We start from the raw sequence: 17,726 nt of genomic DNA on the forward strand, positions 1-17,726 counted from the left end.
TTTTCTCTAAAATTGTCTTTCTGAAAGTTATAAGAAGCAAAGTAAAAAAATAAATGAATTGTTTTAAACAAGTGAAGACCAAGTCTTTCAAATATTTTCTTGGATTTTCAAATTCTATTTGAGTTTTGTCTCTTTTAGAATTAAAAATGTCGAGCAAAGCGAGACCAGCTTGCTAGTAAATAAATACAATTTAAAAAATAGAAGCAGCTCACTGGTAAGGGCTGCTATTTGAGCTATTTTTAGAACAGGCCAGCGGGCGACTCATCTGTTCCTTACGGGCGACCCGCGGGCACCGCGTTGGTGACCCCTGATCTAAAGAAAGCCGTTGATTCCATTAATCATTCAATTCTACTAGATAAAATGGAAAGATATGGAATTAGGGGGCTGGCTGGAGACTGGTTAACAAGTTATTTAACAGGGAGGGTACAGTTTGTAAAAATGGGTACATTTTTATCTGATACTCTTGGCATTGTTGTGGTGTCCCCCAAGGGTCCGTGTTGGGACCAAAACTGTTCAATGTATATATTAATGATATGTTTAATACATCCAAATTACTGAAATGTATACTATTTGCAGACGACACAAATATATTCTACAGTAGTGCTCATAAATACAGTAAACACAGAACTAAACATAGTAAAAAAATGGATGGACACAAATAAATTATCCTTGATTATGAATAAAACTAAGATAGTGATGTTTGGAAATCGCAACATAACGTCTGAACAGAAAATAAGTATTGATGGTACCCAAATTGAAATCGTAAATGAGAATACATTTTTGGGAGTAATAATTGATAGTAAACTATCATGGAAACCTCATGTCAGACATATTAAAACAAAAATCTCAGAAAACCTCTCAATTATAAACAAAGCAAAACTATACCTCAATGAAAATGCACTCCATACTCTATACTGCACTTTGGTACTCCCATACCTTATATACTGTGTTGAAGTATGGGGGAATACTTACCACAACACAATTCATCCTCTGATCATATTACAGAAATGAGCAGTGCAGATCATTCACAACGTTGGTTATTTAGAACATACTCATAATCTGTTTATGCAATCAAAGTTGCTCAAATTTGATGACCTTGTTAACTATAATACATTAATAATCTTATATAAAGCATTTAACAAATTATTGCCGCCTAATCTACAACGTTTTCTTATAAGACGGGTGCAGGCTCATAACTTGAGAGACTTTGGATATTTCTCATTGCCGAGAGTTCAAACCACTCGTAAACATTTTTGTGTGTCTGCATGTATGCGGAGTAAAACTTTGGAACAAACTGGACTTACAACACAAGCAATGCCAAACTATTAATCGATTTAAACTATTATACAAACATCGGGTCTGGTTCAAATATAGAGATGAGGGTCTTTAATTTGACCTATTTCCAGTTTCTCTTTTCAACTGCTGTTGTACTCTGTCTCAAAGTGTTATCTTGTGCTCAATGTTTCCTTACCATTATTGCTATGTTGTCTATTACCATTGTTGGTATTTTGTCTACAAACCCTGTTTCCATATGAGTTGGGAAATTGTGTTAGATGTAAATATAAACGGAATACAATGATTTGCAAATCATTTTCAACCCATATTCAGTTGAATATGCTACAAAGACAACATATTTGATGTTCAAACTGATAAAAAAAATTTTTTTTTGCAAATAATCATTAACTTTAGAATTTGATGCCAGCAACACGTGACAAAGAAGTTGGGAAAGGTGGCAATAAATACTGATAAAGTTGAGGAATGCTCATCAAACACTTATTTGGAACATCCTACAGGTGAACAGGCAAATTGGGAAAAGGTGGGTGCCATGATTGGGTATAAAAGTAGATTCCATGAAATGCTCAGTCATTCACAAACAAGGATGGGGCGAGGGTCACCACTTTGTCAACAAATGCGTGAGCAAATTGTTGAACAGTTTAAGAAAAACCTTTCTCAACCAGCTATTGCAAGGAATTTAGGGATTTCACCATCTGCGGTCCGTAATATCATCAAAGGGTTCAGAGAATCTGGAGAAATCACTGCACGTAAGCAGCTAAGCCCGTGACCTTCGATCCCTCAGGCTGTACTGCATCAACAAGCGACATCAGTGTGTAAAGGATATCACCACATGGGCTCAGGAACACTTCAGAAACCCACTGTCAGTAACTACAGTTGGTCGCTACATCTGTAAGTGCAAGTTAAAACTCTCCTATGCAAGGTGAAAACCGTTTATCAACAACACCCAGAAACGCCGTCGGCTTCGCTGGGCCTGAGCTCATCTAAGATGGACTGATACAAAGTGGAAAAGTGTTCTGTGGTCTGACGAGTCCACAATTCAAATTGTTTTTGGAAACTGTGGACGTCGTGTCCTCCGGACCAAAGAGGAAAAGAACCATCCGGATTGTTATAGGTGCAAAGTTGAAAAGCCAGCATCTGTGATGGTATGGGGGTGTATTAGTGCCCAAGACATTGGTAACTTACACATCTGTGAAGGCGCCATTATTGCTGAAAGGTACATACAGGTTTTGGAGCAACATATTTTGCCATCCAAGCAACGTTACCATGGACGCCCCTGCTTATTTCAGCAAGACAATGCCAAGCCACGTGTTACATCAATGTGGCTTCATAGTAAAAGAGTGCGGGTACTAGACTGGCCTGCCTGTAATCCAGACCTGTCTCCCATTGAAAATGTGTGGCGCATTATGAAGCCTAAAATACCACAACGGAGACCCCTGGACTGTTGAACAACTTAAGCTGTACATCAAGCAAGAATGGGAAAGAATTCCACCTGAGAAGCTTAAAAAATGTGTCTCCTCAGTTCCCAAGTGTTTACTGAGTGTTGTTAAAAGGAAAAGCCATGTAACACAGTGGTGAACATGCCCTTTCCCAACTACTTTGGCATGTGTTGCAGCCATGAAATTATAAGTTAATTATTATTTGCAAAAAAAAAATAAAGTTTATGAGTTTGAACATCAAATATCTTGTCTTTGTAGTGCGCGGAACAGATCTTCACTGTTCGCAACATCATAGAACAGTGCCAAGAACTCCAGACACCCCTCATCATCAATTACATCGATTTCAAGAAAGCCTTCGACAGCATCCACCGGGAATCACTGTGGCAGATCCTCCAGCTATACGGTACACCATCAAAGTACGTCAACATCTTCAGAGCCCTGTACCACAACTCCACCTGTCGAGTGAAAACCACCAACAGGACAACCGACGACTTTGACATTGTGACCGGGGTAAGACAGGGTTGCATCTTGTCTCCCTTACTGTTCATCATTGTCATAGACTTTGTCATGAGGAAGTCTGTCGTCGGAGCAAACCTCGGCATTAAGTGGGGAGGGGGCAGACTGGCAGATCTTGACTTTGCGGATGACTTGGCTCTGCTTCGCCATTCCTCCGCTGCACTCCAAAAATTGACCAACAATCTGCATGATCAAGGGGAAAAAGTCGGCCTACGTATAAGCCAAGAGAAGACCAAGGCCATGACCGTCGCACAAGACCAAAACGTTCCACTGCTCACCGAAGGCGAACAAGGCATAGAGTACGTTGAGAACTTCACGTATCTTGGAAGCAACATCTCAAACACTGGAGACGCAGAAAAGGATGTACAGACCAGAATCGGAAAAGCTGCAGGAGTCTTCCAACGCCTCCGGAACATCTGTTCATCAAAATCTATCAGTACGTCCACAAAGCTGCGCCTCTATATGTCAGTGGTCATCCCTACAGTGACCTGTGCCTGTGAGACGTGGATAAAGACATCAAGCATTACTAACAGGCTGGATGTCTTCCACCGACGGTGCCTCAGATACATCTTGAGGATCTCATGGAGAGACCACATCACCAATGAAGAGGTGATGAGAAGGGCAGGGGTAGCACCATTGTCGGACATAGACTCTGACATGAGAAGGAGAATGGCTGGACACGTACTCCGACTGCCAAAAGAGAGACCGGCAAGTGTGGCAATGGACTGGGTGCCAGAAGGGGGAAAGAGGAAGAGAGGACGGCCAAAGAAGACGTGGAGACAAACAGCCAAGGAAGACCTGAGAGAGATGGGAGTCAGCTGGCATGGAGCAAGAAGGGTCGCCAGTGACCGGAACAAATGGAGGGGACTCATCGCCCAATGTTCCAACAGGAAGGGGAGGAACTAAATCTAAGTAAGTAAGTAAGTAGTGCATTCAATTGAATATGGGTTGAAAATGATTTGCAAATCATTGTATTCCGTTTATATTTACATTTAACACAATTTCCCAACTCATATGGAAACGGGGTTTGTAATACCATTTTTGGTATATTCCTTCTTCCTACATTGTTGATACAAATTATTGTTACAGTGTAATAATTATTGTTACCTGTGGTAATGCCACTATGATACAACATTTGTATTATAATCCTTAAACAAAGTAACAGTGAAACTCATGGGAATAATCACTGAATGGAGAACTGGGGGTGGGATTAAATAAATTATCTTCTTCCCACTCCCTTTCAGGCAAAACTGGACAATCATGCATTACATACTATACATTACCTGTTGCACTATATTAATTTATATTATTTTGTGTTGTCAACTTTGTACTTTTTTTTTTTTTATGTCATTGCCTGAAATAAATAGATAAATGAAAAAAAAAAATATATATACAAAAGTATATACATATACTAGTTTCTCTTGTTATATTCTTATTTTACTGTTATATTTTTATTCTCATTGTTGCTTTTTATTTTTATTGTATTGTAATATTTTTCTATTTTGTTTCCATTTATACCCCCATTATTTACTTTTTACTTTTTAAATTCGATCTCAATTTTGTACACTGCTGCTGGAATTGTAATTTTCATGAGGGAACTCTCCCGAAGGAATCAATAAAGTACTATCTGTCTATCTATCTATCCATCCACACACACTTTCACTGTACAAACATACTGTACATATACACATACTGTACATATACAAGCACATATGCATGCATATAATTACGTTTCATCAAACATATATTAACGTTGTTCACCTAGGAGAAACTAGGTAAAACACGGCACACTGACAAAGCTTAACCTATTGTTGCTATAATAATCTAAAAGGTCAATACAGTTCCCTTCTCTTTCTTCCCCTCCATTTATCTGCTTTCTTTTGTAATTCAAGTTATCAATACATGTATGTAGTGTTGCATTTGAAACAATTGTATTGTTGATTATAGAGGTAACTATTGTTATTATTCATTATCAATAGTGCTATTGCTATTGGTATTTGTATTGCTCCATTTGTAGTGCAATAATGTTCATTGTCATTTCTGTGTCATTAATATTTACTTACGCACTGCTTCCTTGCTATCACTTTTCATATCATATTTGTACATATCATATTTGCTGATGCTGTTCTGTTGTTGTTGTGGTTATTATTGTTATTATTATTGTTGTTGTTGTCTCTCTGTCTTATCCCCCTCTTGTCCTCGCAATTTCCCCCTCTGTCTTCCTTTTTTTCTCTTTCTATCCCCTCCTGCTCGAGTCCGGCTGCGCCAAACAATAATATAAGTCCATTTAATAAAGTCAAATACAAATAAGGCAACAAGAGAAGTATCCCACACTTCTCTTTTTTAAAGTAAATCTGTACAGCAAATGTGAGCATCTACATCTACAATATGATTTGCCTGAGTAACTGGACAGTAGAAAAAAAAAAAAACATTTTGAAGTTGGAAGTAGACATTGCGGGCACAAATGATTATGTATACTGCTCTTCTGATAACCAGCATATTTTCTGCATATACATGAAGGCAAAACATGCAAAATGTATTGAGTGAGCTCATTTAAGAGCTGCAATTCCCGGTGCATGAGCTTCGTAGATCAGCTTTGCATGCGCTATCAAGTTACTAGACACTGCACATCTGACAATAGTTACTACACGGTCAAATGAGAAGGAAATCTGCGTTCTTTAATTGCAAAATTCTAAACCAGTATTATTGGATTAGGTCAAATTAGTTTGTTATTTCATTAATAGTATTTGGTCTTTTAAACTGCCTTTTTCTACATTACGCGGAATGTAATGTGGTGTACATTCTAGGGGAGAGGTCTTTCTAGGGTCTTTCAGGAGCTGTTACCTGCTAAGTAATTAAAATAATCAGAAATATGATTCAAATTAAAGAAATTTCTGTGATACACTTGTATTTGTTTATAGAATTGGCTTGTGCTTCCTTGCATAAGAAGTAAGTTATTTTTTTAACAATCAACTTTAGCTGCTTATGGTGGCACATATAACTCTTAACATGAATGCAAATAATTGTTTGCAGTATGGTAAAACTACTGAAGGTAAAAAGAATCATGATTGTGTATGTTGATGCATCATTGTGTTATGTATTGATCAGTGCTGCGGTGTCGTCTTACACTGGAGCTGGAGTGGTAGGACAGTGAGCCATTTTTGGACAGGGTGACATATTTCTTCTTCCACTCCTTGTTCAGAGAGCTTCCACTTCTCTTCCACAGAATGCTCTGTGGAAACAACAACCACGGTCACCACGCACACTCAACTAGGCAATTTGTTCAGTGTGGATGTCCCAGAGCAACAGAACAAAGCACACTATTAATAGAAAAACACAGCAAAGACTTGAAGAGGATCAAACAGCCGATATTTTTTGCGCTGTCTCTGTGTCTCTGGATGACAGCGCTTCTTTTGAAGTGAGTTGCCACTGAAGAGAAAATAAATAATGCTAAAGCATGTAAAGACACTTACTTTTCTATTTGGGGTTAGAAGCAGTTTTGTAGACAGGTGATCATCAGAAAATAAGTACACTATATCAACTATAGAGATAAATTGATTCATAAAGGTGATTGCTGCATGTTCCCTATACTGTAGGCTACGGTGTGTTGACAAGCCAGGAAGTAGTCTTTGCCATGAAGCTGAATGTACCAATCTAGCCTTAGAGTGAGTCCTATAAGGTGGGTCAAAAGTATAGTAATTATTAGGGCTGTGAATCTTTGGGTGTCCCACGATTCGATTCAATATCGATTCTTGGGGTCACGATTCGATTCAAAATCGATTTTTTTTTCAATTCAACACGATTCTTGATTAAAAAACGATTTTTTTTCCCGATTCAAAACGATTCTCTTATTCATTCAATACATAGGATTTCAGCAGGATCTACCCCAGTCTGCTGACATGCAAGCAGAGTAGTAGATTTTTGTAAAAAGCTTTTATTATTGTAAAGGACAATGTTTTATCAACTGATTGCAATAATGTAAATTTGTTTTTAACTATTAAATGAACCAAAAATATGACTTATTTTATCTTTGTGAAAATAATGGACACAGTGTGTTGTCAAGCTTATGAGATGCGATGCAAGTGTAAGCCACTGTGACACTATTGTTCATTTTTTATTTTTTTTATAAATGTCTAATGATAATGTCAATGAGGGATTTTTAAACACTGCTATGATGAAATTGTAACTAATATCGATACTGTTGTTGATAATATTCAATTTTGTTTCACTACTTTTGGTTTGTTCTGTGTCGTGTTTGTGTCTCCTCTCAATTGCTCTGTTTATTGCAGTTCTGAGTGTTGCTGGGTCGGGTTTGGTTTTGGAATTGGATTGCATTGTTATGGTATTGCTGTGTATTGTTTTGTTGGATTGATTAATTTAAAAAAATTAAAAATTAAAAATTAAAAATTAAAAATTAAAAATTAAAAATTAAAAATTAAAAATTAAAAATTAAAAATTTAAAATTTAAAAATTTAAAAATTAAAATACATTTTTTTTAAATGAGAATCGATTCTGAATCGCACAACGTGAGAATCGGGATTCGAATTCGAATCGATTTTTCCCCACACCCCTAGTAATTATCACACACTGCTGTTTAATTGTAACATGCATCTTAGTAGTAGCTTTCCTTTTCAAAGTAAAATTGCTAATGCTAATCAGCATGTAAATTAGCATCGAACTAGCGCATTTGAAAAAGTGGAACCTTACTTTCCATTGAGCGTTTTTTATCACTTGCTTTGTGAAAATTGCAACATTACCTATAGAAGCAGTTTGGCTGGTTCTGCTTTGACTGCCACTTGAGTGATTGTTTCTCTGTCTAGTGTTTGAGCCGGTGTTGAGTCTGCAACCGGATGTGACGTCACGTGTAACAAACATATTGAAATGTGGCACTGTTTGATTTTATGTGAATCGATACCTGGTAGTACGGATGGAGTTTGGTCTGTGCCTCTAAAAGTACCAAATTTGATGCCCATCCCTAATATACACTATCTTTCAGGCAATAAGGTTGAATTTGGCACGAACCTGTTTGATTGGAATACCCCTCATGTTGCTTGAGTCTCCTTTGGGATCATTGCCTCTTTTATCAGTATCTCGGTTCTGAAAGAAACCCAACAGCTGAAGTCAGCATAAGAAGACGAGCAAAACTGTTGGAGTCTGGGTTCAGAGTCTGGAGATGATGTTGAGCAATGACGGGTGAGATGGCAGCAGGTTCAATGACTGACCTTGAAGAGGGAGGGTCTTCGGGGGATGCTCTTGAGAGAGCGTGAGCTGCCTCCTCCTTCCCCATGAGCCCCCCTCAGCTCTCTGTGACTGACCACGGGGGTAGAAGGGAGGGAGCAGGCATAGCCGCCACCCAGACCATTACTGACCTGAGATTAGGGTCAGGAGGTACGGATGCAGCCGGAGATGAGAATGGATGGAAAGCATGAAGAGACGGTGAGAATGTGTTGTAAAATGAAATGACAACTGAAACAAATTTTCATAAGGTGGCCGTCGATCATGAAGAAGGAAAATTAGATGCTGTTGGATGAATGACTTTCAGTTTGGCACCCTCAGCTCAATGCTCATATACTAATAACTACGCAACCAACAATGATTTTATGACATCACTTATTAAGCTCTGGTTCGTACAATTGACTTAAGTGCAGCCAGCCTGGATTCAGTTCATAGTGATGGTGCAAATGTGAGTGTAAATAGTTGTCTCTCTGTCTGATTGACAGGTGAGCAGTCTACGGTGCACCCTGCCTCTCACTCTAAATCAGCTGGGATAGGCTCCAGCTTCCCATCCAGAACAGGATTAGTTGTAGGGAAAATGAATGGGTGAAATGGATTTAATAACAATACTGTATGTTAAAGAGCTCATTTGGCAGAAGTTTAACATAAATAGTTTTGGGTTCGGATCAGATTTTTATTTTGTTATTTCCTATCTGAGATGATCAAAAAAAGCATACTGCACTACATTGATCAGCTACATACAACATTATAGTGGATTAAAACATATTCACCATCCATTGTTGCTACACTGCATGTGAAAACTAAACTGTGAATAAGATTTAAAGATTTATCTGAAATTAGGGTCTAAAACACTTATTTTATTACATATACGGTATGTTGTTTGTCAAATATATACAGTATTTTGACCTTGATTTCACATACTGTATTTAATCTTCCTTAGATTTTGTTTTTTGTATGTGTATAGATGCTTCTGCACAATGAGTGTTTACTGCATACTGCAGTGAGTGGTCCTACCTGGCCCGGGAACGAGGCCGATCCAGGTGTGGAACCTCCAGAGTGACTGGGTGAGTTAGGAAGGGACTTGCAAGCCTGGAGCGCAGCCTGTTTCTTTTGGGCCACAATTTTTTGGGCAGCTGGAAAACAGTACCGTGTAACTAAACAGGCACATTTTGTTATGATGACTCAGGCTGCTCATGCAGGCTGTTGCTGTGCACCAGCAACATTCTGTGAGGCGACTCACCCTCTGCGAACACTCGATCAACGTTGAAGCCATAGGTGGCACAGGTCTCGTAGAAGAGCGAGTGACGCACATCAATACACAGCTGTCGGGCTCTTTGATCCTCAATCACGCGTGGGTTGGTGCTGCTGATTTTGTCTAAATAAGGAGACGTTGAGGTAGATAAAAATATTTTTTCATAAGCCTCAGCTTGTAATTTCCTTCCATGGCTTGATCATGTAAAATAAATAAAAATGTGTTCAATGCAAGTAGCCATATAGATAATAACATAATGATTCAAACATATACAATTCACAAATGTGACAGAAAAAATTATTACTTTAAAGCTGGGGCTATCAAAATGGACACATTAATGTGGATTAATCTATTATCATGTACTGATTTTGATTAATCACCATTAAACATAATTAACTTTTAATATATATGAGTTGTTTTGTATTTTGAACAAAGAGACTGAAGAAAAAAAGGAATATATGTACATTAATGACATTCAATCGATCGAAACAGGGCTGTTCTCTTTGTCTTAGAAGACTTTTTGCCTCTCATCCAAGTAGGCTTTATCAGTTCATGGTCATGGACTAAGGCTAGATAAACATAAACTGATGAAGCCTACTTGGATGAAACGTCTTCTAAGAAAAAAACAGTCCAGTTGCGATCGATTGAATGCCCTGAGAATACAATGACCTAGATGAATGAGAACATCCATAAAGGGGATCTGCACGTTTTTTTAAAATGTTGTCCATCCTTCACAATCCTTATATGAACACATATGTCCTTGGGTTTTCTGCGCATTCTAAATATTAAAACACTGCTGTGCATGGGGAGTCATCTATTTAACAACCTATGCCGCCTTTCTAATAACCGATTAAGGTAAAGGAGCTCATGTGGTCTAAATTGTGAGATTAATCTGTGTTCATATATGATAAATGCAATATTTTTGTGTTATTAATCACATGTGTTAACTTGTTAAATTTGACACCCCTGATTTTACTATTTATGGTATTATTAGGCTCTGCCTCCCCTGATTGCACATTGCCTGTACATGTAGAAAAGAAAGCCAAAATGCAGAGCCATTAACTGTTTACGACACAAAATGAGCCTTTGAGTGATCATGCTTTCGAACAGAAAACCTGCTTCAGAGGTCATAGCAGTAAAAACCTCTGTAGGACACCCCCATGGGACAATAAATGTAGAATTGGATCAGCAGGGGATAATGCCACCTGATTGGGTTGGCGTGACAGTTCAAGCATTCACCGGCCAATCAGGAAACACTCCCCTCATGAATAAAGACACTCATCCTGCTGAGCCAATCTAGCCCCAATAGACAAAACATGATAAACATGTTTCGCTTGTATGTGTAAAGCTACACGGCTGTGATTTTTTTTGCTGTTCTGACCTTGAGTGCCAACGACTATGATGGGGACAACAGTGCGGTGCGAGTCCAGCTGGCTGTACAGCTGGTAGAGCTCCTGAAAGCTACCTTCATTTTCCAGACTGAACACCAGAATCACAGCATCCACCCAGCTGCTGAACTGAAGGAGGGAAAACGAGGAGGGGGCTGATGACGAATACTGCAGGTATCACAACTCATGCATACCAGTGTGTTTCTTTTTCACACACACACCTGTGCATCAGGTTGCCCAGTTTCCTCTCGGATCAGTAATAAATAACTCTGTCCATCCACGAGCACTTCCTTTTTATACCTGCCACCTGTCAAGAACAATGACAGCCATGTTATTAAGCAGCACACCGCAATGACTCATTAGCTTTACACTTACAAGAGACAGTTACACCCTTCTTGTGAGCACATCTGAATGAGTGCTAATGAACTGCAGGCAACATCACAACTGTTGTCACCAAATGTTTGTTTGTGGAAGGAGCGCAGTCATACAAAGGTAATGTTGCCAATATAATGTTTAGTAACTGTGTTTTTTATGTGTTATTGTCACAATGCGTTTCTGAAAGATGCCCACTTAATCTAAGCCCATTTTCTCCTAGATAAGTCAAAAAGTGTAACAATAATACATTTCATTTGAATTAAATAGTAATTTTCAGTGGTTTTTGCACACTGCAATGAAGATGCATTGTCTCTTACCATCAGGCTTCTCAAGCGCAACATAACTGCCTGTGATGTATTTGGTCACCAGGGCTGACTTGCCGCTTTTAAGGTTTCCCAGAATGCCCTGAGAGAAAGAAGAAGATCATTCTACATGTACTAATGCATTGATATTCACTTTTAAAACATTTTGGAATTGTCATCTCTGTTCTTTAAATTCACCTAAATTGTCAACTTTACACACATATTCTTAACAACAAAAATACAACAATAAAAAACATTAAAAAATTCTATTTTTATTCCCATATTTATAGAGGAAATGGGAATCCCCTCGGTGGTCACCGACGCCTCTGAGAGTGGTGCCGATAAAAACATCCCCAAAATATCAATACATCCTAGACAACCAGGAGCCAGGACAGAGGACAGAGAGGAAAAACCCTGGGAGCAAGCAGCCAGTCACACGGCTGAAAGCATACAAGATGGCAATTTGGCAGCAGCTGGCCAAAGAAAGATCCTGTACTTAATTTTAGCCATGAGGTTGACCAGATTCCTCAAGATAAATGGGTACATCGACACCAGCTATGAGAGGGCGCGCTGCATGGAACACTCTTCAATCATATGGGAGCAGACCCAGAGAGCAAAAAGAGAGAAAGGTGACATACTGTACATGTGCTGTGGCTGGATCTTGCCAACCACCAATTGATTGAGTATGTACTGAACTTCTTCATATCCCTGTCTGCATTAGAGTCCCAGATGCCAAGTACTTTAAAGACCTCCAGATGGGCTGCACATACCAGGAGTTCATCACAGGCTGGCAACAAATGGAAATAGGCATTGCCATGGGATACTCAATCTCTCCCATTCTGTTTGTTGCTGCCTTTGAGACCGTACTCATACGGGCAAGGAAGATGGTTGGAAGAGTGAAGCTTCCATTAAGCCGAAGGCTTCCACTAGTGAGAAGCTCTATGGCTGACATCGCCACCATTCTTTAGACAGCAACATGTACAGCAAGACTGCTGAAGAGGATCGGATTTGCTGTTGGGGTCAGCAAGGGTGAGGATAAAACCAGCCTGTCCCTCAGAAAAGGGGTCAGAAGCGAACAAACCATCTATATCACAGGCGCTGAGGTGACCCATTACTGGAAAGTAAACCTGTCAATAGCCTGGGCCTTACCTACACATTAGATCTCTTTGATAAGCAGATGGGGGAAACAGTAAGGATGTAGCCCATAGATGACCTGGCCAGGGTCAATCAATTTCAGCTCCCTGGCAATTATAACATAAGGAGCTACCAGTTCATAAACCTACTGTATACCCAAGGGTGATGTGACCTCTGAAACTGTGCGATGTAACCTCCTCAGTGGCAGATAGTGGCAGTGGACAGGCTAGCAAAGTCAGTCATTGTGAGGCAGCTGGGACTGGCAATAGTTCTCTTCGGCAGAAACATTCTGCATCTACCACTGCGACCCATCAGCCTGAGGTATAAGCAGGAGAAGGCTTGAATAGTGCTAGAGTTGAGAGATTCCACTAACTAGCTCGTAAGAGCAGCTGGACACGAGATACGAACAGGGAGGAAGTGGAAAGCACAATAAAAGATGAACAGGGTGATCAGCAGGCTGCAACATCGCGATGTCGTCTGCAGAGTCCAATAGGGTTTCGCGGGCTTTGGGGAGATTTGGTCAAAGGCCTCCAAAGAAGAGCTCAGAGCCATATTGGTTGCAGCAGTGACCAGGACCGAGCAAGAACGCCCCAATATTAAAGCAGTGTCTCAGAGCCGATAAGGAAGCTGGATGTCATGGGACGGTGTCACAGGCATGGTCACATCTGTAAAAGACCCCCTAAAACCAGCCTCAGTTTCCTGATCAGATCGACCAAGGACACCCTAACTCAGGTGTCGCGATACACCAGTTGATCTTTGGGACCTAACTGGTAGATCATGAAAATATAATAAAAAATGAATGCATTATGACAACAGTGCCCTCCACTTCCGGAGCGTGACCAACAGACCTGCCAACAGACATGCCTTTTAACCTCTGTTTGTTCCTCTGAACCACAGGGGTGTTCAGAGGAACATATTTGCACAAAGGTAAGGTGTATCAGGCAGCAAAGCCCAGCAGGTTGACCATCAACCTGTATCTTCATAAGTTTTGATATAAACTAATTCTAACTAATGATTTATGATAATATTTCCATTTAGTCTAGTTTCTTTATGTTTGTCCACCAGATACAGCTATTGTTTTCTTATGTAAAGCTCACAGCAATTTTTTTTAATGTTTATTGTTTTTGCTACTGTAGTGATAGGTGCATGTCTGTATCAATGTTTGATTATCGTGTTTATGTAAAAAAATACAAATAAAAACGTGTTTCAAGGATTAAAACAGTTAAACACCCCAAGCTGTCCATGACTGAAGCTCCGCCCAGAGTGACTTTCCAGCTTCCTAAAGCTGAAACCACGGCTATACCAGGAAGAACCTTCATTCAGACCCCCCCCCTCCTTCCCACCGTGATTGTTGCTCCCACAGTGGGTGACAGTGTCTGGTATCCGCTTCCTAAGGGAGAGGCTAGTGCTGGTAGCTGTGCGACTGGTGAGGCACAGCTTCGTCCACCACGGCCACCGCCACCAGTTCTACGTCCAGCGAGGCCAACGCCTTCTGCACAGTTGGCGCCACCAGTTGTACGTCCACCAAGGCCGCCACCTCTTGCACGGCTGCTTCTGCCAGTCCTACATTAAGCCAAGTCGCCACCTACTGCAGGTCCGCCGCCGCCAGTCCTACGTCCAGTCAAGCTACCACCTCCTATACGCCCGCCCTGCCAGTCATACATCCAGCCAGGCTGTTACCTCCTGCTCAGCCGCTGACACTACCTCCTGTACTTCTTCCAGTGGTTCCTCCGCAGACGCCAACTGCTGCTCCAGTGGCTCCTCCGCAAACGCCGCCTGCTGCTACAGTGGATCTTCCATAGACGCCACCTGCTGCTCCAGTCCTGCAGCCTCCGCGACCTTCTGTCCTGTAGCCTCCGCAACCTCCAGTCCTCCAGCTTGCCTGTTGCACAAGCGCCCGTCTGACGCTCTCGTGATCCTTGCTTGCTGCAGGGGCAACCTGTCTGGCGCCCACATGCCGCCTCCTTGTAGGCCAAGAATGTGGCCATTTCATGGAGACCTGGGCATAGACCTTCACGGCTGTTGAAACGCTGTCCTTGCTCCGGTCAGCCCCCTAAGCAGCCATGAACATGACCTTTTCATAAACGCCTCCCACGGCAACAGCAGCAATGCCCATGACCCAGGCATGGACTGTTAGGTATGCCCATGCGCCGCTGCCGTTCACGTCCGCCTCCTTGTCGGCCACGGATGTGGCCGTTCAGTGGGTTCCCGCCTCGCCAGCCCCAGCGGCCTTCTACACACCGCCACCATCTGACTCTTCCTCGTTGGCTGCAAAGTTACGTAATTATTAGCTGTTGTCCAGCATTCTGTTTTTCATTTACTTTGTAGCCTGCATAGCTTCCCCTATGCTTTCAGAGTACTTTCCAGTTACTGTCATATTTTAGTTTTTTAATTATTAAATACCTTTTTACCTGAAAAATGCCTCCTCTGCTTTTTGCATTCTGAAATCACTACAAACCATTGTCGTCTCAAATGACATGTACCCAACACAAATGTTATCATTTTAAATAAATTTAGTGCATGCAGGTGTGTGTTTGTAGTCTTACTAGTCTCAGTTCAGGGATGGATCTGCTCAGGCTCCACTCCTGGCTGTTGGCAATGTTTACTGAAAAGAGACAGAGAGAGACAGTCAGTAAGGCAGCAACACAACGAGTGCTTCATTATTTTTTTTAAATGTGTAATAAGAAAGGCAGTAACCATGACAGCCTGTAGAGAGCAATACGCCATAAAACCCTGACTGGTCGCCATAAGCACATGTGTGTCCTCGTCTATTCCATTAATGAATATAACCTTTCTGTCACAACAGGGGCTCCTCCATGATTCAGCCACACCAATTATTATCCACTTTGCTCCCCAGTCCCCTCATACTGTGAATGACTGTGGAGCCATTGACAGACTCAAGCCTGGGCAGGAATTGTGTTTTGTGAAAGCTAGGTAGCTTATACTACACTCTGCAAATGTGTGAAAACCAAATATGAACTCAAACTGCCCCCAGTTTAATCAATTAACAAACATTTACCTTCTGGTGCAATATAAAATTAAAACGATTCAAGTTGAAGGTGGAATGCGTCCATTGTGACTCAATGGACCATAACAATGCATGTATGGTGGTATTTAGCATCTGTGACAGATTTTCGGTCAACCGTTTAATTTTAAAATGTATTAAATTATAATATTTTTTTTCCCATCTGATTCATCTTAAGTCAGTAGTAATTCATAAATATATACGTGATATGTGAAATATATGTGAATGATATATGTGATAATACAGTGTAAAATGTACAATGTGCAATGTCTGTCAAACATGTATCACGTAAGGACAGGACGTCAGTGCAAGATGGTGGCGCTCTGTTTGTTTGGTTACGAAAGTCCTAGCTTCGACACTAAATGAGGCCCAAAAAATGTCAACAGTAAAGTGAACACAAGTCAATAGATGATTGCAAGTTGATACTGGAATTCAGTTATGTGCGTTCAGGGGAAATGTTTATTAGTTTTATGTCTTGGTATTTTTATCTCTTACTGAACCAAAATACGTGCTAAACAATGACCCAAATACTGAGGTGCTAGGGGTGGTTTGCAGTCTTTATTAACAGTGAGCACAGTGTGACATCACATTGTAGTGGAAATATAAATGTGGTCATTTATCATACATGCTTTCAGCCAGGCCCCTCCTTCCTGCTCAACTGCCTGAACTTTCCAATGTTATTCTTTCTCGTTCATGCTTTCACGCCTGCTCTGATGTCTATAAAATAAATACTTTGGTGTTCGATTGTCCACAACATTTTACACGGGGCTTTTATGACTATATGGACCAGTTCAAAGTTAGATTAGCTGCTAAACTCAGACAAAAAAGACAGCACCATTGCCATTGCGACATTACAACTTGGTTTAAGAAAACACAAGGGAGAAAGTAGGATGATGTATTTTCATGTAATCATGAAATGCGTACAATATCACCAACATGCAACATGCAGTGACATAAATGCTGGCTTTTTTATACAGCTATGTATCAATCCGAGCTTGGGTAGGTATACCTAATGTGACCAGTGAATCTGTAAATCGTTAATGAAATGTATTTTTAAGCGTGTGGGAAAAATAAAATAGCGATGACGTTCGCCTTTAAGATATATATCAAGTTGAAGTTCAAGTTCAAGTTCAAGTCAAATTTATTGTCAATCAGACCATGCAATAGTACATTACACAGCAGACTGAAATTGCGTTTCTCCCATGCTCCAATGTGCGATATTAAAAAAAGATTAAAACAATATTTGACACACATTAAGCATAAACTAAACACTAGACTAAAAATAGGACATATATTTAACAGATAACCAAATGACAAAAGAGCTTACAGCTACCAACCTATCATACTGTTCAAGAGTATAGTCAGGATGAGGTATTTACTGTAGTGCAATTTCAACATGCAATATTGCAAAGGTGCAAAGTGCAGAGTGCAGAGTATATGTGTAACAGTGTACATTTTAATAAGATAAATTCTGATACTTTTGGAGCGGGTGGTCCATGGAGGGTTTCATTTTCAATCTAGAGGGAATGCCTCCACAAACGAACAATTTGTAAACAGACTCACAAAAGGGTTATAAACGTGAGTGTGATGCAAAACACAAAATTTGCACCAAATTTACACTCAACCACAAGTGTGGTAAATATAGATTAGAATCATCATATGTCGCCTTTAAGATGAACGGTAAACTTGATAAACTTGTTGAAATATGTAAAGACTGTAATACAACACTGAAGTACAGCAGTAGCATGACTACATGAATATTATCTA

The 17,726-nt window shown here is 40.2% G+C and overlaps 1 protein-coding gene across 5 annotated transcripts in view; it reads right to left on the reverse strand.

Moving 5' to 3' along the window:
- Nucleotides 1–17,726, reverse strand: part of agap2 (ArfGAP with GTPase domain, ankyrin repeat and PH domain 2) — a 63,254-nt gene that overhangs the window by 26,802 nt on the left and 18,726 nt on the right. For 4 of the 5 annotated variants that reach the window (XM_062053527.1, XM_062053526.1, XM_062053524.1 and 1 more), the window contains exons 2-10: nucleotides 15,481–15,539; nucleotides 11,816–11,903; nucleotides 11,345–11,430; nucleotides 11,117–11,252; nucleotides 9,724–9,858; nucleotides 9,498–9,616; nucleotides 8,471–8,617; nucleotides 8,271–8,345; nucleotides 6,376–6,480 (exon numbers count right to left, since the gene is read on the reverse strand). In XM_062053527.1, the coding sequence (XP_061909511.1) occupies nucleotides 6,376–6,480; nucleotides 8,271–8,345; nucleotides 8,471–8,617; nucleotides 9,498–9,616; nucleotides 9,724–9,858; nucleotides 11,117–11,252; nucleotides 11,345–11,430; nucleotides 11,816–11,903; nucleotides 15,481–15,539 (950 nt within the window). The remainder of the gene's footprint in view (nucleotides 1–6,375; nucleotides 6,481–8,270; nucleotides 8,346–8,470; nucleotides 8,618–9,497; nucleotides 9,617–9,723; nucleotides 9,859–11,116; nucleotides 11,253–11,344; nucleotides 11,431–11,815; nucleotides 11,904–15,480; nucleotides 15,540–17,726) is intronic. The other variant, XM_062053525.1, reaches the window with a different exon arrangement.

The sequence above is a fragment of the Entelurus aequoreus genome, linkage group LG07, assembly GCF_033978785.1.
Source record: "Entelurus aequoreus isolate RoL-2023_Sb linkage group LG07, RoL_Eaeq_v1.1, whole genome shotgun sequence".
NCBI lineage: Eukaryota > Metazoa > Chordata > Actinopteri > Syngnathiformes > Syngnathidae > Entelurus > Entelurus aequoreus.